This window comes from Hemiscyllium ocellatum, unplaced genomic scaffold (genome assembly GCF_020745735.1).
Source record: "Hemiscyllium ocellatum isolate sHemOce1 unplaced genomic scaffold, sHemOce1.pat.X.cur. R, whole genome shotgun sequence".
Lineage (NCBI taxonomy): Eukaryota > Metazoa > Chordata > Chondrichthyes > Orectolobiformes > Hemiscylliidae > Hemiscyllium > Hemiscyllium ocellatum.
Window position 1 is genome coordinate 1,553,088 of NW_026867602.1, and position 21,453 is coordinate 1,574,540.

The 21,453-nt window shown below is 50.3% G+C and overlaps 1 protein-coding gene across 3 annotated transcripts in view; it reads left to right on the forward strand.

Annotated features, from left to right (window-relative positions):
• Positions 1–21,453, forward strand: part of irak1 (interleukin-1 receptor-associated kinase 1) — a 42,428-nt gene that overhangs the window by 2,016 nt on the left and 18,959 nt on the right. For all 3 annotated transcript variants that reach the window (XM_060822444.1, XM_060822446.1, XM_060822445.1), the window contains exons 2-3: positions 12,987–13,160; positions 20,744–20,914. In XM_060822444.1, the coding sequence (XP_060678427.1) occupies positions 12,987–13,160; positions 20,744–20,914 (345 nt within the window). The remainder of the gene's footprint in view (positions 1–12,986; positions 13,161–20,743; positions 20,915–21,453) is intronic.

The following is a 21,453-nucleotide window of genomic DNA, read 5'->3' on the forward strand; positions in this document are numbered from 1 at the left end:
ATTCCTGATGAAGGGCTTTTGCCCGAAACGTTGATATTGCTGCTCCTCGGATGCTGCCTGAACTGCTGTGCTCTTCCAGCACCACTAATCCAGAATCTGGTTTCCAGCATCTGCAGTCATTATTTTTAACCTCTACACTGACCAAGCCATCCAGTATTGTATGATTCAATTAGGTCACCCCTCATCCTTTTAAACTCCATCGAGTATAGACCCAGAGACCTCCAATGTTCCTCATATGTTAAGCATTTCTTTCCTGGGAGCATTCTCATGAACTTTCTCTGAATGCTATCCTATCCCTGTAACTCTGCATTTCCCATGGCTAATCCACCTAACCTGCACGTCTTTGGACTGTCGGAGGAAACTGGAGCACCTGGTGAAACCCATGCAGACATGGGGAGAGCATGCAGACCTCACACAGACACTAGCCTGAGGCTGGAATTCCTTCACTCAGAGTTGTGAACCTGTGAAATTCTCTCCCATAGGAAGCTGTTGGGCCAAGTCTGTTAGGTATATTCAATAGGGAGCTGGATGTGGCTTTTGCAGCTAAAGGTATCGAGGTATGGGAAGGTGCTGACTGGCCTACTCTTATTTTCTCTGTTCTAATCCACTGAAAGAGGGTTCCAAACATTGTTCCTGAACAGTTTGGGCTCTACTTCTCAGTGTGTAATTTAAGAAGCTTTTCCTAGATACTTTTGTATCGATGTCCCTGCTGTCATTGGCAGCATATAAACTTCTCATGATACTCATATATGTCACAATCTAGGTTATTCTAGTCTAGAATCCTGACTTCTCAAATCTCCAACTATTGGCAAAGCCACTTTTGGAATGCTGAGTTCAGTACCGGCCTCCCGGCAGCAGGGAAGATATTGTGAAACTGTAAAGGGTTCAGAAAAGACTTGCGAGGATGTTGGAGGGTTTGGGCTATGGGGACAGTCTGGGTCTAATTTTCCCCAAAGTGACAGAGGCTCCGAGAGGTTACCTTATAGAGGTTTATGAAATCACAAGGGGCATGGTTAGGGTAAGTGGGCAAGGTGCTTTTCTCCCAGGGTAGGGGAGATCAAAATTTGAAAGCATAGGTGAGAGGGGAAAGATTTAGATTAGATTACTTACAGTGTGGAAACAGGCCCTTTGGCCCAATAAGTCCACACCCACCCGCCGAAGCGCAACCCACCCATACCCCTACATATACTCCTTACCTAACACGACGGGCAATTTAGCATGGCCAATTCACCTGACCCGCACATCTTTGGACTGTGGGAGGAAACCGGAGCACCCGGAGGAAACCCACGCAGACACAGGGAGAACGTGCAAACTCCACACAGTCGGTCGCCTGAGGCGGGAATTGAACCCGGGTCACTGGCGCTGTGAGGCAGCAGTGCTAACCACTGTGCCACCCACGCGGGACCTAATGGGCAAATGTTTCACACAGAGGGTGGTGCGTCTATGGAACGAGCTGCCAGAGGATTCGATGCATGCTGGTACAGTTACAACATTCTCAAGACATCTGGGTGGGTACACGAGTCGGAAGGGTTTAGAAGGATATAGGCCAAATGCTGGTAAATGGGACTAGATTTATTTAGGATATCTGGTTGGTTTGGAATGAAAGGTCTGTTTCCGTGCTATGCAGCTCTATGACTCTAGTGGAAATAGTTCATCTTCATCTCTGGCAGAAATTGCTAGAAAAAACTCAGCAGGTCTGGAGGCCTCTGTGGTAAGAAATCAGAGTTAATGTTTCAGGTCCAGTGACCCTTCCTCAGAATGGATTTGATTTCTCTCCGTAGAGGCTGACAGACATGCTGAGCTTTTCCAGCAGTTTCTGTCTTTATTTCTGGTTTTCAGCATTCAGTGTCCTTTTAGTTCATATCTTTATCTACCCTGTCTTAAATGGTTAATATCTTCCAGACTTTGACCGGATTACTTCATAACCGTCTAAATACTTTGGGGGAAAAAAACAGGGCGATCTCTCCCTGTAACTTAACCCCTGAAGTATTGTTCTTGTAAAGCAGCAATCCTGTACTCTCGCTGCAAGGTCAGTGCATCTTTTCCAAGGTATTGTGGATTTATTGTTGTTATTCCTGGTGCTCTGAGTGGGGTCTAACTAGAATAAAAGAATGAACTGGGTTGGTGCAGATCGAAAACAAAACAGAAAATTGCTGGAGAAGTTAAGCAGGTTTGGGAGCATCTGTGGAGAGAGAGAGAGAGGGTTGATGTTTTGTGTCTGGTAATCCTTTATTCCCCCAGCACCCCCCCCAAAAAAAATCTGGTTTGGCATAGCTGTGGTGTAGCGTCTGCCCCCTTACACTCCAGGTATGTATCCCATTTGGGAAAAAAAAACACAGATTGCTAGGAAAAACTTAGCAGATCTGTGGATCAAAGTCAGTGTTGATGTTTCAAGTCCAGTAACTCCTTTCTCAGTACTGATGGTGACTAGGAAAGCATTTCTTACCCAAAAGATAAGGTGAAGGGAGTGGGTGAGAACTAAATTGATCGGTGGAAACAGAGCCCAAAGACAGAGAAGAGCAGATGGACTGACAAAGGAGTGAATGATGATCGGCCTGGGAGAAATGGGGACTGTTAGTGGCGTTAAAAAAGAATTATGGGTTGTCTGTAATAGCAGGAGAAAGTGAGGACTGCAGATGCTGGAGATCAGAGCTGAAAATGTGTTGCTGGAAAAGCGCAGCAGGTCAGGCAGCATCCAAAGAGCAGGAGAATCGACGTTTTGGGCATGAGCCCTTCTTCAGCCATTCCTGAAGAAGGGCTCATGCCCGAAACGCCGATTCTCCTGCTCTTTGGTGTCTGTAATAGCGGACTATTTGCTAACAAGGCCTGGTGTGTGTGGGGTTGGGGCAGGGACATGGGAGAAGCTCAAGTCCTAAAGATGCTGAACTCTGTGTTGAGTCCCTTTCTGTGTTGAGAAAGTTGTAACGCCCCGAGTGGGAAATGAGGTGCTGTTCTTTGAGTTTGTGCTGAGCTTCCCTGGAGCACTGTAGCAAGTCTGAGACAGGGATGTTGGCCAGGGAATTATCACTTTCTCGCTCTTTGTTGCCAGCAAGCCAGTGAGACAATCCTGCCTAACTTTACTCCCTTCTCTTTCTGGGCTGCTGCCTGAACTGCTGTGCTCTTCCAGCACCACTAATCCAAAACCTGGTTTCCAGCATCTGCAGTCATTGTTTTTACCCTCTGTCTCCACCTAGTCTCTCCTCTTTTCCCCCTCCCTGACCTGTTGTCATCAAATTAATATCACTGTTTCCTGGATGCTGTATTACTGAATTTCTCCAGCAATATTTTGGTTTTGTTTCAGGTTCCCATTATCCGCAGTTCTTTGTTTTTTTCCAGCACCCCATTAGCTACCTTCAGTATTTTCTGGGTTTTTGAAGAGCGATGCATCTCCAGTTTAATTTGAAAGGGGAGAAGGACATTGAAGGAAAGTTTTTGTTTATATTTTCTAGCTCCAGAAACCCTAGCATGCCAATCGATTAACATATATGTGCGCTGTAGTTGGTGTGCACAATAATCTACATAATTCAAATCTTAAATCTATATGCAGCAAATCTATTTGCCCGGTCATTTCTGCATGTTGCTTGGATGTACAAATAATCTTTTTAGGTAAATTAATCTTTATGTCCTATAATTAGATGCAAAGTAGTATTGATTGTGCAATTATCTGTTAAATGACATCATATGGTGCCAACAGGTGTGAAGCAATTATGTATGGAATTACTTTTATATATATATAGTAATTAGGTGTGAAATTACCTTTACATAGTTTGCGTTTTATTGCCAGTGCATTTAATTCATTTTTTAAATAACGTAAAAGGTTTTGACACAGACGGAGGCAGAGAATAGAGGGAGATGGATGATCCGCAGACCAATGGGATTAATTCACAGTAGCACCATGGTCAGCGTCGTGGCCTGTCCCTGTGCTGGACTGTTCGATGTGAAGAATTAACTTGATTACTGTGTGTAGTATTTTACCTGCAAATTAATTTAAATTGTGCAATGAACGTTTGTCCCATGATGTCATAGAATCATAGAGGCACTCAGCACCGAAACAGACCCTTTGGTCCAACTTGCCTGTACCCACCAGATATTCTAAATTAATCTAGTCCCATTTAGTCCATTTCCCTCTAAACCCTTCCTATTCATGTACTCCTCCAGATGCCTTTCGAGTGTAATTGCACCAACCTTCACAATCTCCTCTGGCAGGTTATTCCATACATTCACCACTCTGTGTGGAAATCTTTGTAAATCTTCACCCTCTTGCAGTCATTATGAAAAGTACCTTTAAAATGTTGATATAAACATGGTGTAACGTTTCATGAAAGTGCACGAATTACAAAAGCTGCCTGATCAATGAGATCATAAGAAATAGGAACAGGAGTCGGCTGTTCAGCCCTTTCACCCTGTTCCTCAATTCAATCGGATCACGGCTGATCCAGCATTCCTCCTGTCCACCTTTTCTGCCCTTTCCCTATAACCTTTGATCCATCTACTGATCAAGAATCTATCTGTCTCAGCCTTTACAGGTGGCACGGTGGCTCTGTGGTTCACACTGCTGCCTCACAGCGCTCGGGACCCAGGCTCGATTCCTGCCTCGGGTGACTATCTTATGTAGTGTTTGCACATTCTCCCCGTGTCTGCGTCAGTTTCTTCCCACTGTCCAAAGGTGTGCAGGTCAGGTAAATTGGCCATAGTGTTAGGTGGGTTAGTCAGGGGTAAATATAGTGTAGGAGACTGGGTCTGGGGGGGTTACTCTTCGGAGGGTCGGTGTGGGCTTGTTTCCATGCTGGAGTGAATCTAATCTTAAATACACACAAGGATTCTGCCACCACAGCTCTCGTATTCAAGGCTACGGGGATGGGATGGATAAAAGGCATTAGTGTTTGGGTTAGAGCAGTATGGCCCAAATGCTGGCATATACCGACTGGATGAGTTTAGACTATCTGGTCGACATGGATGAGTTGGAGCTATGACCCTTATGTTCAATCAGCCATAATGTTATTGAAAGGCAGAGCAGGCAGGAAGGGCTGTGAACGGTCTACTGCAGCCCCTGTGCTCCTTTGCCTAAGGGCTTGTCACTGTACGTGTTAGTCGTTTTCCGCACCGTGAGATCTTGCAATGTGTGACCGCGTGGTCTGTGTTTTCACGTTGTTGGACCCGCCAGGGCAGGGTTGCATTGTGTCCCCACCAGGCTCTGGCCTCTTTGCCGCAAGCTGACTCCCATTCCTGTCGTGCCAACTCGTCAAATGGCGACTGAGTGGGGCTCAGTGCCGCCATTGCACCAACTGTAGCTCACCGCAACCATCCCGTGTCGCCGTGGGTGATGGCTATCGTCCATGCCTCATCCCCCTGTGAACTGAGCAGGGGATCAGAGCTAACCGCGTTGCTGCAGGGTCTGGAGTCCAGATATAAACCAGACTGGGTAAAGACGACAGTTTCCTTCCCCAAGGGGGACATGAGTGAACTAGGTGGGCTTCTGTAACAATCGACGATTATTGTCATGGTCACTCATTGAGACAAGCTCTCGACTTCTGATTGATTAATCGATTTTAAATTCCACCAGGGCCTGTGTTCCCCAGATTAGTCTCAGTCTCTGGGTGATGAGTTCAGTGCTACTACAACACAAGCTGCCCCTGCAGCCTGGAAGGAAATGGGTTGTCATGACAGATGCTACTGCCTACAAACATATACTGTCCCACTTCCTCCTCCATTCACGCTGTCTGCCATCTTAAGGGGACGAATCAGATTTAAAATCCAGGTCTGAAGGACTAAGAGACACCCGTCCCCATTCTCTTTTCTGATGACTGGGCTAGCAGTCTGCCAGCTGCAGTCTCGTGTGGTGTAGGGACACCTCACAGTGCCGTGAGGGAGGAGGGAGGGAGTCCCAGAGCTTTGTTTTCACCCAGCGATACTAAGGACAGCAGCTGACATTAGTCCCAGCCAATGGGTGATTGTGTGCGTGCCTGTATGTTGGACTTGAAGGGGAACTTGCAGCTGTTGACATTCCTATATGTCTGCTGCCTCTCATCCTTCCAGGAGGTAGAGGTGTTGGGTTTGGAAGATGCTGTCTGAGGAAACTTGTCGAGTCGCTGCAGTGCGACTTGCTCCCACTGAGTGTCAGTGATGGAGGGACTGAGTGTTGAAGGTGGGAGTTAGCATGTGAATGGGATGGGGGTGGGGCTGGGGGTTGTGGGAATTGCTGCTGTGTCCCTGGATAGTATCGAGCTTCTCAAGTAGTGTTGCAGCTGCACCCATCCAGGCAAGTGGGGTGTATTCCATCACACTCCTGACTTGTACCTTGTCGATGCTGGGATAAGCTCTGGGAGGGGAGTTACTGGCTGCAGGATTCCCAGTCTCTGGCCTGCTCTTGTGGTCAAAGGATTGAGATGGCTGGGTCCAGTTCAGTTTCTGTGATTGGTAACCCCCAGGATGTTGATGGTAGAGAGACGGTTGCGGTGTGACACTTGAATGCTCTGAACGTTTCTTGCCGCTGACCACCCCAAGGTTTTGAATACTTCCATTGTGTTCCTGACAAAAGCTTGATTTAACGCTGAAGGTGTAGTCTGGTTCAGCACACAATACTTGCAGTCACGCCCCACTGAGTAACTGTTGACATCCTAACATTCCACAAATGTTTCTGATTGCCAGACCACTGCATCAGTGCGTCTGTTACTCCGAGAGTGCTCAGTCTCCGGAACTCTCCGCCACAAAAAGCAATTGAGACCAGAATTTTGAATGTCTTCAAAGAAAGAAAGAGCTAGGTATAGTTTTGAAGGCCAGAGGAATCCAAGGGTATGGGGAGAAAGTGAGACCAGAAGACTGAGGTAGTTAATCAGCTGTGTCGAGAGGCTGGTGCTGGGATAGCACAGCAGATCAGGCAGCATCCGAACGCCAGGAGAATCCACATTTCAGGCAGAAGCCCTTCAGCAGCTGCAACCGTTTTGAATGCTAGAGCAGGCTCGTAGGGCCGGTGAGCTTTTTCTATTTCCCCCTCCTCCAGCCCTGAGTCAGATGTAACTCCTTTTGGGAAACGTTCAATGTTTTATCCTCCACTGCTTTCTCTGGCAGAGAGGTTCCCGAAATCAGTCCCCTCTGGCAGAAAGTATATCTCCTCATTCCTGCCCGAAATGGCCCAGACTGTGTAACCCTCTGGGTTTGGACTCTCTGGTCATTGGGAACATCCTTTCCCTAACTTGGTCCTGTTACAATTCAGTTAGCTCTCTGTGAGAACTCTCGCTCCTCCTCATTCTTCTCCACTCCACTGAATAAACGTGTCCCTTCAGGGCTGTCCTTGTCTGGCCTCCATGTGACTCCAGACCCACAGAGATGTAGTGGCTCTTCCCCGTCCTCTGGGCAGTTGGCTCAGACAGCAACACCTGTGAACAAATAAACAAGCCCCGCTTACCAACGCTTTGTAATGAACCTGTCAACCGCCCAGATCCATCTGTAACTCTGAGCTCTGCGATCATAAGTATACAGGCCCCTCAATGCTGTGCTGATGGAAGTAATGTATCACCTACAGTCGTCCTGCTGGCCTGCCCTAGGCCCATAGACCCCCCAAGGCCTCCTCCAAGATTGAGGTTTCCTGCCTGTTCTCCCCTTCCAGGTAGGCAGAAGAGGGTACTGCAGATGCTGGAAATCAGAGCCTAGATTAGAGTGGTGCTGGAAAGGCACAGCAGTGTCCGAGAAGCAGGAAAATCGATGTTCTGGTCAAAAGCCCTTCAACAGGAATGCCAGGTAGGGCATCCCACACCCTTGGCCATCTTCTGGGTGAGAAAGTTATTCTCCAAATCCCCCTGTAGACCCCATCCCTTTGACCTTGCCCATTGTTATTCACCCTCCAGCTAGGAGGGAGCAGTGGCCTCCAGTTCACCCAGTCCACATCCCTCATCACCTTGTACACCTCCATCAGGTCCCTGCTCTCCATCCATGTAAACAAGACACTGCTTTTCTGTACTTCCTGCCATCGTGGGTAAGTTCACATTTTCCCCAAAATATAATCCATCTGCCCTTTCACACAAAACCAGGAAGACCTGCGGGTGCTGGAAAACAGAAATTGCTGGAAAAGCTCAGCAGGTCTGGCCACCTGTGCAGAGAGAAGTCAGAGTTAATGTTTCTCTGCAATTTACTTTCCTCCCTGTCTCTGTATCGTCGGCTGGTTTAATAGCTGCAACTCGCATCCGTTCTTCCAGGTCATGGATAAAAAGATTGCCTCAGCATTAATCCCTATGACATGCCTCCCGTCACATCTCGTCAGCCCAAGAGTGACTCATTTCAGGCTGATCTGTTTCCTGTTAACTGAACCAAGCCTCTGCCCAGGCTAACATGCCACAGTCGACTTCTGTAGTTGCCTTTCATGTGGCCCCATAGTTCAGCTTGTAAAGGATAAAATATTAGAAATGTGCGCCAGGTTTAATAAGAGGCTATTGTGCGCTTTAACATGTTGCCTAACGCTTTTGGTGAAACCATGATTCATTCCCCTAAGAGCTGTTTTCCTGCCCTGCCAGTGTGATAGGTCAGCCGTTCCCATTACACTCTACATGGGAATTTTGCCTTGTTAATATTTGAAAAGAGGACGTGGTGTTTGGAAGCCATCGCCAGGCCCTTAAAACGGTGGGGCCTCCAATTCACTGTCTGCCCTGTGTGGCGTCATTACGTCCTCAGAGGTTGCTTATGTTAATTGCTGATTTGAAGTGCATATGTGTGTGTGGGGGGGGGGGTGAGGAGTTTTAGCAGGTGACACAGCCTGCTGTGACTGTGGTGAACATGGTTCAGTTGTATGGAAAGCTCGTGGTGAAATAAGGTAAACCTCACCCCTTCAACTGGTCGTGTTGATAGTAATCTGATCTGATAAGTGCTTATGTCACAGACTTCCCCGGTGACTCCCCCACTCAGCAGCGTGGAGTTGGCGTTGTGCAAGTTCACAGGCACAATGAGCTTGCAGGAAGCAGCTTTGGAGTCTCTGGGTTAGCAGAGTAGGGCAGGTTTCTGAGTATCCTGCGATAGACATGCATACGCACATTTTGGAAAGACTTATCAGGACAGGACACTTTAATAATAAGGTCCTGGTGAGTGTTGCTGAAGAAAGTGCCCTTAGGGTACGTAGTTCCTTGAAGATGGAGTCGCGAAAGACAGGGTAGTGAGAAAGGTGTTTGGCACACTTGCCTTTATTGGTCAGTACATTGAGTATAGGAGTCAGCGGTCATGTTGTGGTGAGGCCACTTTGGAATACTGCATTCTGTTCCGGTCTCCCAGCTTAAGGAAGTATGTTGTAAAACTGAAAGGGTTCAGAAAAGATTTACAAGGATGTTGCTGGGGTTGGAGGATTTGAACTGTAGGGAGAGGCTGAACAGGCTGGGGCTGTTTTCCCTGGAGCGTTGGAGGCTGAGGGGTGACTTTATAGAGATTTATGAAATCATGAGGGGCACGGATAGGGTGAATCATCAGCTCTTTTCCCCTCAGGATAGGGGAATCCAGAACTAGAGGGGCATAGGTTTAAGGTGAGAAGGGGAAAGATTTAAAAGGGACCTGAGGGACAACATTTTCACACAGAGGGTGGTGCGTGTATAGAATGAGCTGCCAGAGGAAGCGGTGGGGGCTGGTACAGTGACAGCATTTAAAAGGCATTTGGATGGGGACGTGAAAGGGAAGGGTTTAGAGGGATATGGGCCAAATGCTGGGAAATGGAACTAGATAAACTTAGGATCTCTGGTTGGCACGGACAAGTGGGATCGAAGAGTCAGTTTCCCTGCTGTACCCTATTAGGCTCCCTTGAGGGGAATCTGTCTGAGTTGTGAACCCTTTGCAGTCAAACAATCTACAGGGCTTTTAGGTGAAACCTGGCAGCTCAGGTGAGGTGGCTGGACCTGGACTCAGTGCGCCTGCTGACTCAGTACATATTTTGGGGACAGGGTGGGGAGGGCAGCCATGTTAATGCCAATGGAACTTTCGTCTCGACCAGCATTGCTTGATCACTGGCATCTCTCTTTTAACAAAGAGCCATTTTTTGGAAAAGATTGATACAAACTGAAGCTGCCTTGGAAGGCTTGGGAGAATTCACGGCAAAGTTGCATTTTTCAACAACCTGCCTTCAGCATCAGGTCAGGAAGGGGCTCAGCCATGACTGGATTCTCACTGCAGGGATCCTGTCATGAACTCAGAACGATGTAACACTGAACAAACAAGATCCGAGGACAAAATCTGACTTGACAAATCGCACGATTAGGTTTTGTGGTTGGTCACTGAAACGTACTCGCACGAAGCTGCAAGTGTTCTTCATTTTACGAAAGGAAGGGGGATTAAAAACAAGCTGGGAGAAGACATTCAGAAAGGTGTTCCCTCACACACCCAGACAGAGGCGGACACGCATACACGAAGTGGGAAATGCATGGCAACAGCGAAGAGCATGGTGGGAAGGTTCAGTGAGGAGGTAATGAGAGCACACCGGAGAGTTTAAGCAGGCAGGTGGGCCGGAGATGGTGACAGACTCGAGTGATGTGATAGAGCTCATCCCAGTGATGGTCACAGGTCACATCAGTCAGCAAGGTTCAGCATGGTCTGACCTCCGGCTCAAGCATGATGCTGGGATGAGTAAGTGGCTAGGAAACGAAACAAAGGCAAGGCTGATTCTAGAACAGTACAGCACGATACAGGCCCTTTGTCTCTCGATGCTGTGCTGACCTTTTATCCTACTGTTAAGGGCAGGCGAACCGACATACCCTTCTTAGTACCATCTTCCACATGCCTATCTAAGAATAGTTTAAATGTCCCTCATGTATCTGACTCTACTACCACTGCCAGCAGTGCATTCCACACACCCACCACTCTGTGTAAAGAAACTACCTCTGCCATGTCCCCTAAACTACCTCCAATTATCGTAAAATTATGCCCCGACGTGATAGACATTTCCGCCCTGGATAAAAGTCTCTGGCTATCCACCCTATGCCCCTCAACATCTTGTACACCTCTATCAAGTCACTTGTCATCCTTCTTCACTTCAGTGAGAAAAGTCCGAGCTCCCTCAACCTTTCTTCAAAAGACATGCCCTCCAGTCCAGGCAGCATCCTGGTAAATCTCCTCTGCACTCTCCCTAAAGCTTCCACATCCTTCCTATAATGAGGCGACCAGAACTGAACACAATATTCCAAGTATGGTCTAACCAGAGCTTACAGAGCTGCAGCATAACCTCGCAGTTCTTAAATTCAATTCGCACTGCTACTGAAAGCCAATACACCATACGCCTTCTTAACAACACAATCAACCTGGGTGGCAGTTTTGAGGGAATCTATGGACATGGACCCCCAAGATCCCTCTGTTCCTCCACACTGCCAAGAATCCTACCTTTAACCCTGTATTCTGCATTCAAATTCGACCTTCCAAAGTGAATGACTTCACACTTTTCCGAGTTGAACACCATCTGCCACTTATCAACCCAGCTCTGCATCCTCTCAATGTCTCATTGCAACCTAAAACAGCCCTTCACACTATCCACAACTCCACCAAACTTCATGTCATTGGCAAACTTACGAACCCACCCTTCCACCTCCTCATCCAAGTCATTTATAAAAATCACAAAGAGCAGAGGTCCCAAAACCGATCCCTACAGACGACCACTGGTCACCGAGCTCCAGGCTGAATACTTTCCATCTACCACCACCCTCTGTCTTCTATGGGCCAGCCATTTCTGTATCCAGACAGACCGGTTTCCCTATATCTCATGCCTCCCTACTTTCTGAATGAGCCTACCATGGAGAACCTTATCAAATGCCTTGCTAAAGTGCACGTACACCACTTCCACTGCTCTACTTTCATCAGCGTGCTTTGTCACATTCTCAAAAGAGTCCAGTAAGGTTTGTGAGGCATGACTTGCCCCTCTCAAAGCCATGCTGACTATCTGTAATCAAACTAAGGATTTATGATTATTTGGAAAACCAATCTCTCAGAACCCTCTCCGATACTATGCCCATCATTGGCAGAAGACTGATTTGTCTGTAGTTCCCAGGATTATCCCTTATTCTTTTCTTGAACAACGGAATAACATTTGCCACCCTCCAATCATCTGGCACTACTCCAGTGGACAGTGAGGATGCAAAGATCGTCGCCAAAGGTGCAGCAATCTCTTCCCACGCTTCCTGTAGTAACCGAGGGTATATCCTGTCTGGCCCAGGGGCTTTATCCATCCTTACCGTTTTCAAAAGTTTCAGCACATCCGCCTTCCTAACATCAACCTGCTCAAGCAGATCAGTCTGTTTCATGCTGTCCTTCAAAACATCAAGGTCCCTCTCAGTAGTAAATGCTGAGGCAAAGTATACATTAAGGATTCTGTGTATAAACCCACTGTAAGAAACAAGCATCAAAAGCCATAAAGACAAGGCAGGTTAGACTTGGGGGGAGCTTGGCTTTTGTGAGCTGAAGTCCAGCTCCACAATGGCTCTGTGCTGTTATCTGTGGGTGTGTTCTGTCTTGAGGTGGTTTTGTTTTTGTTAAATCACTGAGACCTAGCTCACTCCTTATCGGTGTGTGAGAATTGTCAGGAATTTGAACCATTGACTGACCTTTCCTCCTGACCCCAGCATTGAGAGAGTATCCTGCAGCGAGCTGGCCCCCTGCCTCCAGCCCTAGGAGTGGTTCAGGGCAGTGGGAATAGTCCTTTACCATAATCATTGTTCCTTCAGCAGCTTAAGGCTTGATCATTTTTGTTTGCATGAAGTACTGAGAAAAGTCATCAATTTTGATTTTTAATGTAACGATGTACATCGCGTCCACATTAAGTGATCAGACCATAATGTGGGAGCACATGGGGCAATCGAATAGCCTGTGGCAGCGCTTCCAGTAGCTGCGATAAGACTTACCAGAGAATCTGAATTCAGAATCCTTTTGAGGTGTTTCACTGGGGGTATGTTTGGTCCCTCACTCGCTCTGGGCAAGATGAGTTAAACTATAAAAGGGGAATGACTTGGTGTTGCCCTCCCTCCCCTCCTTTTCAGCCTCCTCCCTTGTCAGTGACATGACTGAACTTCGATTGCTGGAGAGCAGAGGCAAACCCGGTCGGACGCAGAATGTCATGTGGTACTGGATGAACCGTAATGGGACTGTGGGAGAGCTGCTGCACATTCTCACCAGTCTAAACCTCGGGCGAGCCAGGGACATCATCCTGTCAGGTACGTTTCCCATTACCCTTCAGCCATTTGTTACTCATCAGTGCTTATTCAGCAGGGTGCAGGTCTCTGTGCACTGTCACTGTCTATTCAGCAGGATACGGGTCTGTGTGCACTGTCCCTGTCTGTTCAGCAGGATACGGGTCTGTGTGCACTGTCCCTGTCTGTTCAGCAGGATACGGGTCTGTGTGCACTGTCCCTGTCTGTTCAGCAGGATACGGGTCTGTGTGCACTGTCCCTGTCTGTTCAGCAGGATACGGGTCTGTGTGCACTGTCCCTGTCTGTTCAGCAGGATACGGGTCTGTGTGCACTGTCCCTGTCTGTTCAGCAGGATACGGGTCTGTGTGCACTGTCCCTGTCTGTTCAGCAGGATACGGGTCTGTGTGCACTGTCCCTGTCTATTCAGCAGGATACGGGTCTGTGTGCACTGTCCCTGTCTGTTCAGCAGGATACGGGTCTGTGTGCACTGTCCCTGTCTGTTCAACAGGATACGGGTCTCTGTGCACTGTCCCTGTCTGTTCAACAGGATACGGGTCTCTGTGCACTGTCCCTGTTTATTCAGCAGGATACGGGTCTGTGTGCACTGTCCCTGTCTGTTCAGCAGGACACGGGTCTCTGTGCACTGTCCCTGTCTGTTCAGCAGGATACGGGTCTCTGTGCACTGTCCCTGTCTGTTCAGCAGGATACGGGTCTGTGTGCACTGTCCCTGTCTGTTCAGCAGGATACGGGTCTGTGTGCACTGTCCCTGTCTGTTCAGCAGGATACGGGTCTGTGTGCACTGTCCCTGTCTGTTCAGCAGGATACGGGTCTGTGTGCACTGTCACTGTCTGTTCAGCAGGATACGGGTCTCTGTGCACTGTCCCTGTCTGTTCAGCAGGATACGGGTCTGTGTGCACTGTCCCTGTCTATTCAGCAGGATACGGGTCTGTGTGCACTGTCCCTGTCTATTCAGCAGGATACGGGTCTGTGTGCACTGTCCCTGTCTATTCAGCAGGGTACGGGTCTCTGTGCACTGTCCCTGCCTGTTCAGCAGGGTACGGGTCTCTGTGCACTGTCCCTGTCTGTTCAGCAGGATACGGGTCTCTGTGCACTGTCCCTGTTTGTTCAGCAGGATACGGGTCTGTGTGCACTGTCCCTGTCTGTTCAGCAGGATACGGGTCTGTGTGCACTGTCCCTGTCTGTTCAGCAGGATACGGGTCTGTGTGCACTGTCCCTGTCTATTCAGCAGGGTACGGGTCTCTGTGCACTGTCCCTGTCTGTTCAGCAGGATACGGGTCTGTGTGCACTGTCCCTGTCTGTTCAGCAGGATACGGGTCTGTGTGCACTGTCCCTGTCTGTTCAACAGGATACGGGTCTCTGTGCACTGTCCCTGTCTGTTCAACAGGATACGGGTCTCTGTGCACTGTCCCTGTTTATTCAGCAGGATACGGGTCTGTGTGCACTGTCCCTGTCTGTTCAGCAGGACACGGGTCTCTGTGCACTGTCCCTGTCTGTTCAGCAGGATACGGGTCTCTGTGCACTGTCCCTGTCTGTTCAGCAGGATACGGGTCTGTGTGCACTGTCCCTGTCTGTTCAGCAGGATACGGGTCTGTGTGCACTGTCCCTGTCTGTTCAGCAGGATACGGGTCTGTGTGCACTGTCCCTGTCTGTTCAGCAGGATACGGGTCTGTGTGCACTGTCCCTGTCTGTTCAGCAGGATACGGGTCTCTGTGCACTGTCCCTGTCTGTTCAGCAGGATACGGGTCTGTGTGCACTGTCCCTGTCTATTCAGCAGGATACGGGTCTGTGTGCACTGTCCCTGTCTATTCAGCAGGATACGGGTCTGTGTGCACTGTCCCTGTCTATTCAGCAGGGTACGGGTCTGTGTGCACTGTCCCTGTCTATTCAGCAGGGTACGGGTCTCTGTGCACTGTCCCTGCCTGTTCAGCAGGATACGGGTCTCTGTGCACTGTCCCTGTCTGTTCAGCAGGATACGGGTCTCTGTGCACTGTCCCTGTTTGTTCAGCAGGATACGGGTCTGTGTGCACTGTCCCTGTCTATTCAGCAGGATACGGGTCTCTGTGCACTGTCCCTGTCTGTTCAGCAGGATACGGGTCTGTGTGCACTGTCCCTGTCTGTTCAGCAGGATACGGGTCTGTGTGCACTGTCCCTGTCTATTCAGCAGGGTACGGGTCTCTGTGCACTGTCCCTGTCTATTCAGCAGGGTACGGGTCTCTGTGCACTGTCCCTGTCTGTTCAGCAGGGTACGGGTCTCTGTGCACTGTCCCTGTCTGTTCAGCAGGATACGGGTCTCTGTGCACTGTCCCTGTCTGTTCAGCAGGATACGGGTCTCTGTGCACTGTCCCTGTCTGTTCAGCAGGATACGGGTCTCTGTGCACTGTCCCTGTCTGTTCAGCAGGATACGGGTCTCTGTGCACTGTCCCTGTTTATTCAGCAGGATACGGTCTCTGTGCACTGTCCCTGTTTATCTGCCTGCAGTTAGCTGCATTCTAGTCCTTATGCCTTTATTCTTGTTCTTATACCTTTGCAAGGGCAACGTTGGAACAGGTGGAGGCCTTTTGGCCCGTTGACTGTGGTCTACCATTCAACTAAATCACAGCTTTGTGTCTCCTCAATGTCATTTCAGGAAAGTGGTTCAATGCCTTCTGTTTTAGCTGTTGATACAAGTTACACTCAGTCACTGCTCTGAGCAACTAAAGACTTTTCCTGTGCACATGAGACTCACCAAACACCTGGCTGTTTGCTTCTGTGATGAATGTATTCTTGGTACAGGTTTCGAGAAGCTATAGCATCAGCGGCCTGTGTCTCCAACTCTAACCGACTGTTTCGTGCATCTCTGATATTGTTAACCAACCAGTACTCCCTCGGTGGGGAGTAGCCCCTGGAGTGTGGTGGGACTTGAACAGCAGGACATTATACTGCGCCACATGTTCTCCCTGACAGAAAAGCCCAACACACCGTCCTCTCATCTGTGGGCACAGCCCTGTCCCGTTCTGATGGTTCCCTGTCAGCTCATGGCTGCTGGGAATTATGGTCGCGTCTTTGGGAATACTGTGTTGCTGCTGATTTGCAAGGTCTCGGGAGCTACCTATTTCTTTCCCTGTGCTCCAACGAGCTGCTGTGGGTGTTTAGCTCCTCGAACAGTTCGAGGCTTTCCTTCAAGTCATTGAGGTCGGCCCTCCAGGCTGCGCAAATTTCTGCCGTCCAACCCAGCATCAGCAATTCGAGCTCCAACTTCGCGGCATATTCCCGGATGTGTTCTGCCTCCTGGAGCTGATTGCGTGGTCCCGGTCACGTCTGTGTGACGCGTTTCCATCAGCCTGCTCGGACACCTAACGGCACACCTCTGGAGCAGGTGGGAACCGCGCCCCGGGCCTCCCTGCCCGGAGGTAGAGTCACTGCCACACCCCGCAGGCACTCCTGTGATTTTCCTCGATGCGTGGGCTACTTAGTGGCAAGAAACATTCACCCCACGCCCCCAGGGTCAGGCCGCGAGAATTCTACCGAGAGAGAATCTAACCATTGCACCCTTGTCAAAGGTTTTCACCACCATAGGTCAATCAGATGCAGCTGTATGGAGGCTTGGCATGACTCCACCTGGACTAGGGTGTGCCATTCTGACCTCCCTTCCCTAAGGGGTGACTTGTGATAGAGAAGGTAACAAAGGTCCATCAGACACACAACTGGGATGGCGAGACCGTGCTAGCGGAGGGATGTGAGAGACTGCGCTTGTATTCTCGGGAGAATTTCCACAACAGAGAAGTGATCTTGTTGAAGAGTGGAAGCTCCTCACGGGGTCTGCCAAGGTAGATTCCCAAAGGATCTTCCCCAGGGTTGGAGCGATGGGAGCTGCAGCCAAGGAGGGGCACAGGCTCTGAATAAGAGATCAATGGCTTTGCACCGAGATGAGAGCGTTTTCCCGGGGGTTGGGGAGGGTTGGACTGCTCTGCCCCGGCGACTGGGTCATTGGGTAGGTTCAAGTCAGAGATGGAGAGATTTCAGGAGATACGGAGTTAAGAGTCGAGACTGCGTTGCTGGGAAATCACAGCCGGTCAGGCAGCATCCGAGGAGCAGGAGAATTGACGTTTTGGGCATAAGCCGTTCATCAGGAGCGAGTCTTGTGGGCTGGGGCTGAGAGATCAATGGGAGTGGTGGGGAAGCTGAGAAAGTGTTGGTGGATGAAGGTGAGAGGGGAAGGTGATAGGTCAGAGAAAGGAATGATGGACAGGTCTGGAGGGCAGGTAGGTCCTTCCCACCTATCTGCCCTGCCCTCCCCTCTGACCTATCACCTTCCCAGCCCCACCCCCCCACTCCATTTATCTCTCTCAGCCCCCTCCCCACCCCTCCACCTTCCTGATGAAGGGCTTTATGCCCGAAACGTCGACTCCACTGCTCCTTGGATGCTGCCTGACCTGCTGTGCTTTTCCAGCCCAGCGTCACACCTTTGGACTCCATTCCAATGGGCCAGTGACCATGTTTTTGAAGGAATGTGACATCCCTGTCAGTTTGTTTCAATCGCTAATATTGAGCTGTGTGCCTTCCTGTTAATACAGAAGAGATTTGTGGTGAATACCTTCACTCTGTCTAATCGCTTTCTCTTTTACCCTCTTGCAAGGACAGGGGCAGCGGTGGGTGAGGCCACCATTTGTGGCTTCTCCCTAATTACCCCTGGAGCTGTGCAGCTTGATAGGGGCCAGGCAGGAGTCATCCTGAGCTGTCCCAGCCCTTTGGGGCAGAAGATTCCAAAGAGGGCTAATCCCTGTCAGAACTTGATCAGACCGGGAGCCTGGTGTCTGCACCCATTGGGCCTGCGTTTGTGAAATGATGGGGGACTGGTGGTAAGCTGGAGGCATTTCCACACCAGCTCACTGCAGCTGTTGGTTTCTGTGACTCAGCCTTTGCTGCAGAGTCACTTTCTGTCCACATTTGCATTTGCATTTCACGGTTTCCCCCCCTCCCCCGAGAATCTTTAGAAAGACATTTGTTTCGCCGAAAACTTGCGTGAGGTTGGGGGGTTTTCCCCTGTGTTTGATGGAGCTCCAGCACACGTGTGTGTCTCTCTGTGTCTGTGTGCGGGTCTCCCCACTCAGGGCTGCTAGGCGTTTGTTTGATTTTTACTTCATGTTTCTCCAAAAGTCTTTAAAAGAGGCAGCGCTCATTCCTTCCCGGGAAGAGGGCGTTGCTGTTATTCGTCCTTAATTACTCCTCTCGCTCAGGCCCTTTGAGGGCTGTGAGGATTCGACCACGTCGCTGGAGGGGTCTGGAATTGTTTCCTTTGCTGAAGGATGGCAGTGGTTGTCGGATGGCCCTTTAACGACAGACGGTCGTTGTCTCAATGACTCGGCTTAGCTTTACACGTTGCCTGTTTTTGGGAATAGAGTTTAACTTCCGTCGGCTGCCCCAGTTCCATTTGAACCCGTGTCCCGGAGTACCAACTGGTAGGACACCTCACGACAATACACAATAGGTGCAGGAGTAGGCCATTCAGCCCTTCGAGCCTGCACCACCATTCATTATGATCATGGCTGATCATCCTCAATCAGTATCCGCTTCCTGCCTTATCTCCATAACCCTTGACTCCACTCTCCTTGAGAGCTCTATCCAACTCTTTCTTAAACAAATCCAGAGACTGGGCTTCCACTGCCCTCTGGGGCAGAGCATTCCACACAGCCACCACTCTCTGGGTGAAGAAGTTTCTCCTCATCTCTGTCCTAAATGGTCTACCCCGTATTTTTAAGCTGTGTCCTCTGGTTCGGCACTCACCCATCAGCGGAAACATGTTTCCTGCCTCCAGAGTGTCCTATCCTTTCATAATCTTATACGTCTCAATCAGATCCCCTCTCAGTCTTCTCAACTCAAGGGTATACAAGCCCAGTCGCTCCAATCTTTCAATGTAAACCTTTTAAAAGGCCCAGGATGAGCCACTGAAATGCAACAATATTCCAGGCTTTGGGCCTAGTGTGGGTAAGTGGGACTGGTACAGTACAGCATTGATGGGCCGAAGAGCCTCTTCTGTACAGTATGGTCTCCAGCTCCAGGCCCGTGCACCAATTCAGGCTGGGGTGGGGAGTGGCCTTGGCAGGGTATTGTCGCAATGCCTCCCTTCGTCAAAGAGCATGCCTGGGTGGGCATGTGGATGGCTGTGCACCAAGCTACGTGGGGTGTGCCAGTGAGATCCGAGGCACTGGTGGTGTCTGCTTAAGGGCACATGTGACGAAGGTCAACCTGCCGTTGTGATGGTGAGGCAGCACCTTTCATGTGTAACAGCCCGTGGTGGGGTAGGGGAGAGCTGGGGAACAAACACACCGTTGAGAAGGCGAGGACACCAACCAGCTTGCCTCGATGAACTTCCTGCCTGGGCTGCGGTGTTGGAGGGGGAAGTGACTGCACAGAGGCCACCCCCTTCCCGCACTCTGACCTAATTCTGCTTTAAACTTGCTCAGCCTCCACTGTGTCTGTCAGCCGACATTCCTCTTAAAGCTCCCACTCCGCTGTTTGACTGCGGGAGTGTCGCAGCACCCTTCGCTGGGGGCTATATATGACCAAGAGGGGCTGAGGAGGCTGCCAATTGGCCTCTGAAATGTGGAGGTGTTCCTACTATTTCTTCCTCATTTAACTCTCGTTACCACCTCCTCCTCTGTGACCCACCCCCCCAACATTCTTCACCTCCCCTCACCCCACCGCTCGCTCTTTCCCCACCTCGGTCGTCTCAGACCGTAGAGGTCTCAGCTTGGAATACTGAGACAAGAGCCCCTCTCGCTCACGTTTTACTTGCTGGGTATGCCTTCTGTGTTCGCTGACGTCTTGCTCCCAGCACAGGGACAGCCTCCCCATTTGCTCACTGCGATAACTTGCTGTGGGGATGGGGGGTGTCGGTGCGCGCGCCCCCCCCCCCCCCCCCCCCCCCCATCTCTAGTGGTGTTGCTGCTGCCTTGAACCTGCTGCATCCTGTGTGGGGTACGGACCCCCCCCCCCCCACGGTGGTGTTTGTTTCTTGGGATGGGGGAAGATTCCAGGAGTTTTGACCCAGCAACGATGATGGGATGGCAATGTAATGATTCTGAACCAGTGTCTTAAACTGGTTCTGGAAGCTGCATTTGCGTAGCACCTATCACGGAGTTGTTCAGTGCGATTTATAGATTCAATCTGGTCAATATGAACAAAATACAGCTTCCCTGCCCCAACGCATCCATGTTAATGCCAGCTCTTCATCCTCCTAAGACGCTCACTAAACCTGACCTCTTTGACTGAGCTATATGTCTGTAGGTTTGGTGGGGGGCGCGGAGGGAGGTATGGGGGTAAGGTTGGTTATTCTTGGCCGCTTGGCGCTGGATAAGTTATCGGATCTGCGTGGGACCGTGGATTTCGAACAGACGCCCAGTTTCTTTAATGCTACGGATGGGCTGAATAGTATCTTTCTAAGTGCCATAATGTTGCTGCGGTTGTGATCTTGCCTCGGGGGTGGGTGGGATCGTGCTGTGCTTCATACCATTCTGCGAAAGGCCTCGGTGTTACGAAGGTGCGGCGTATCCACGGGTCACGGTGAGGCTGGTAACCTAATGACGGGATCTCCCTGTGTGCCATAGGGAGGCCAAGCATATGCCCACTGCTGCCCCCCAGGACGGACACCTACATCCCGCGACCACCTGCAGAGCCGTTACCGGAACCCAGCCCAGTGCCGAGCAACTGGTCAGAGCCCAGGAAGAGCCAGCGCTGGAAAGCGAGTGAGCAGCCAACGGTGACTGTCAACACTCCCTGTGAGTAAACAGTATGTCGATTGAGGGAGAGAGGGAGTGGTGTAGGTGGCGTTTAACGTGTCAGTCGATCTGGGGAATGGAGGGAGTGAGTATTAAAGGTGGGGGTCAGTGTGTCGATCAAGTGTGGAGCGGGTGGGGTTGCTCTGTCCCTGAACTGTGTTGAGCTTCTCGAGTGTTGCTGGAGCTGCCCCCGTCCAGGGCAAGTGGGGAGTATTCCCTCACCCTCCTGACTTGGGCCTTGTCGATGGTGGGACAGGGCTTTGGGGGGAGAGTCAGGAGGGGAGTTACTCGCTGCAGGATTCCCAGCCTCTGACCCGATGGTGGGACAGGGCTTTGGGGGAGAGTCAGGAGGGGAGTTACTCACTGCAGGATTCCCAGCCTCTGACCCGATGGTGGGACAGGGCTTTGGGGGGAGAGTCAGGAGGGGAGTTACTCGCAGCAGGATTCCCAGCCTGTGACCCGATGGTGGGACAGGGCTTTGGGGGAGAGTCAGGAGGGGAGTTACTCACTGCAGGATTCCCAGCCTCTGACCCGATGGT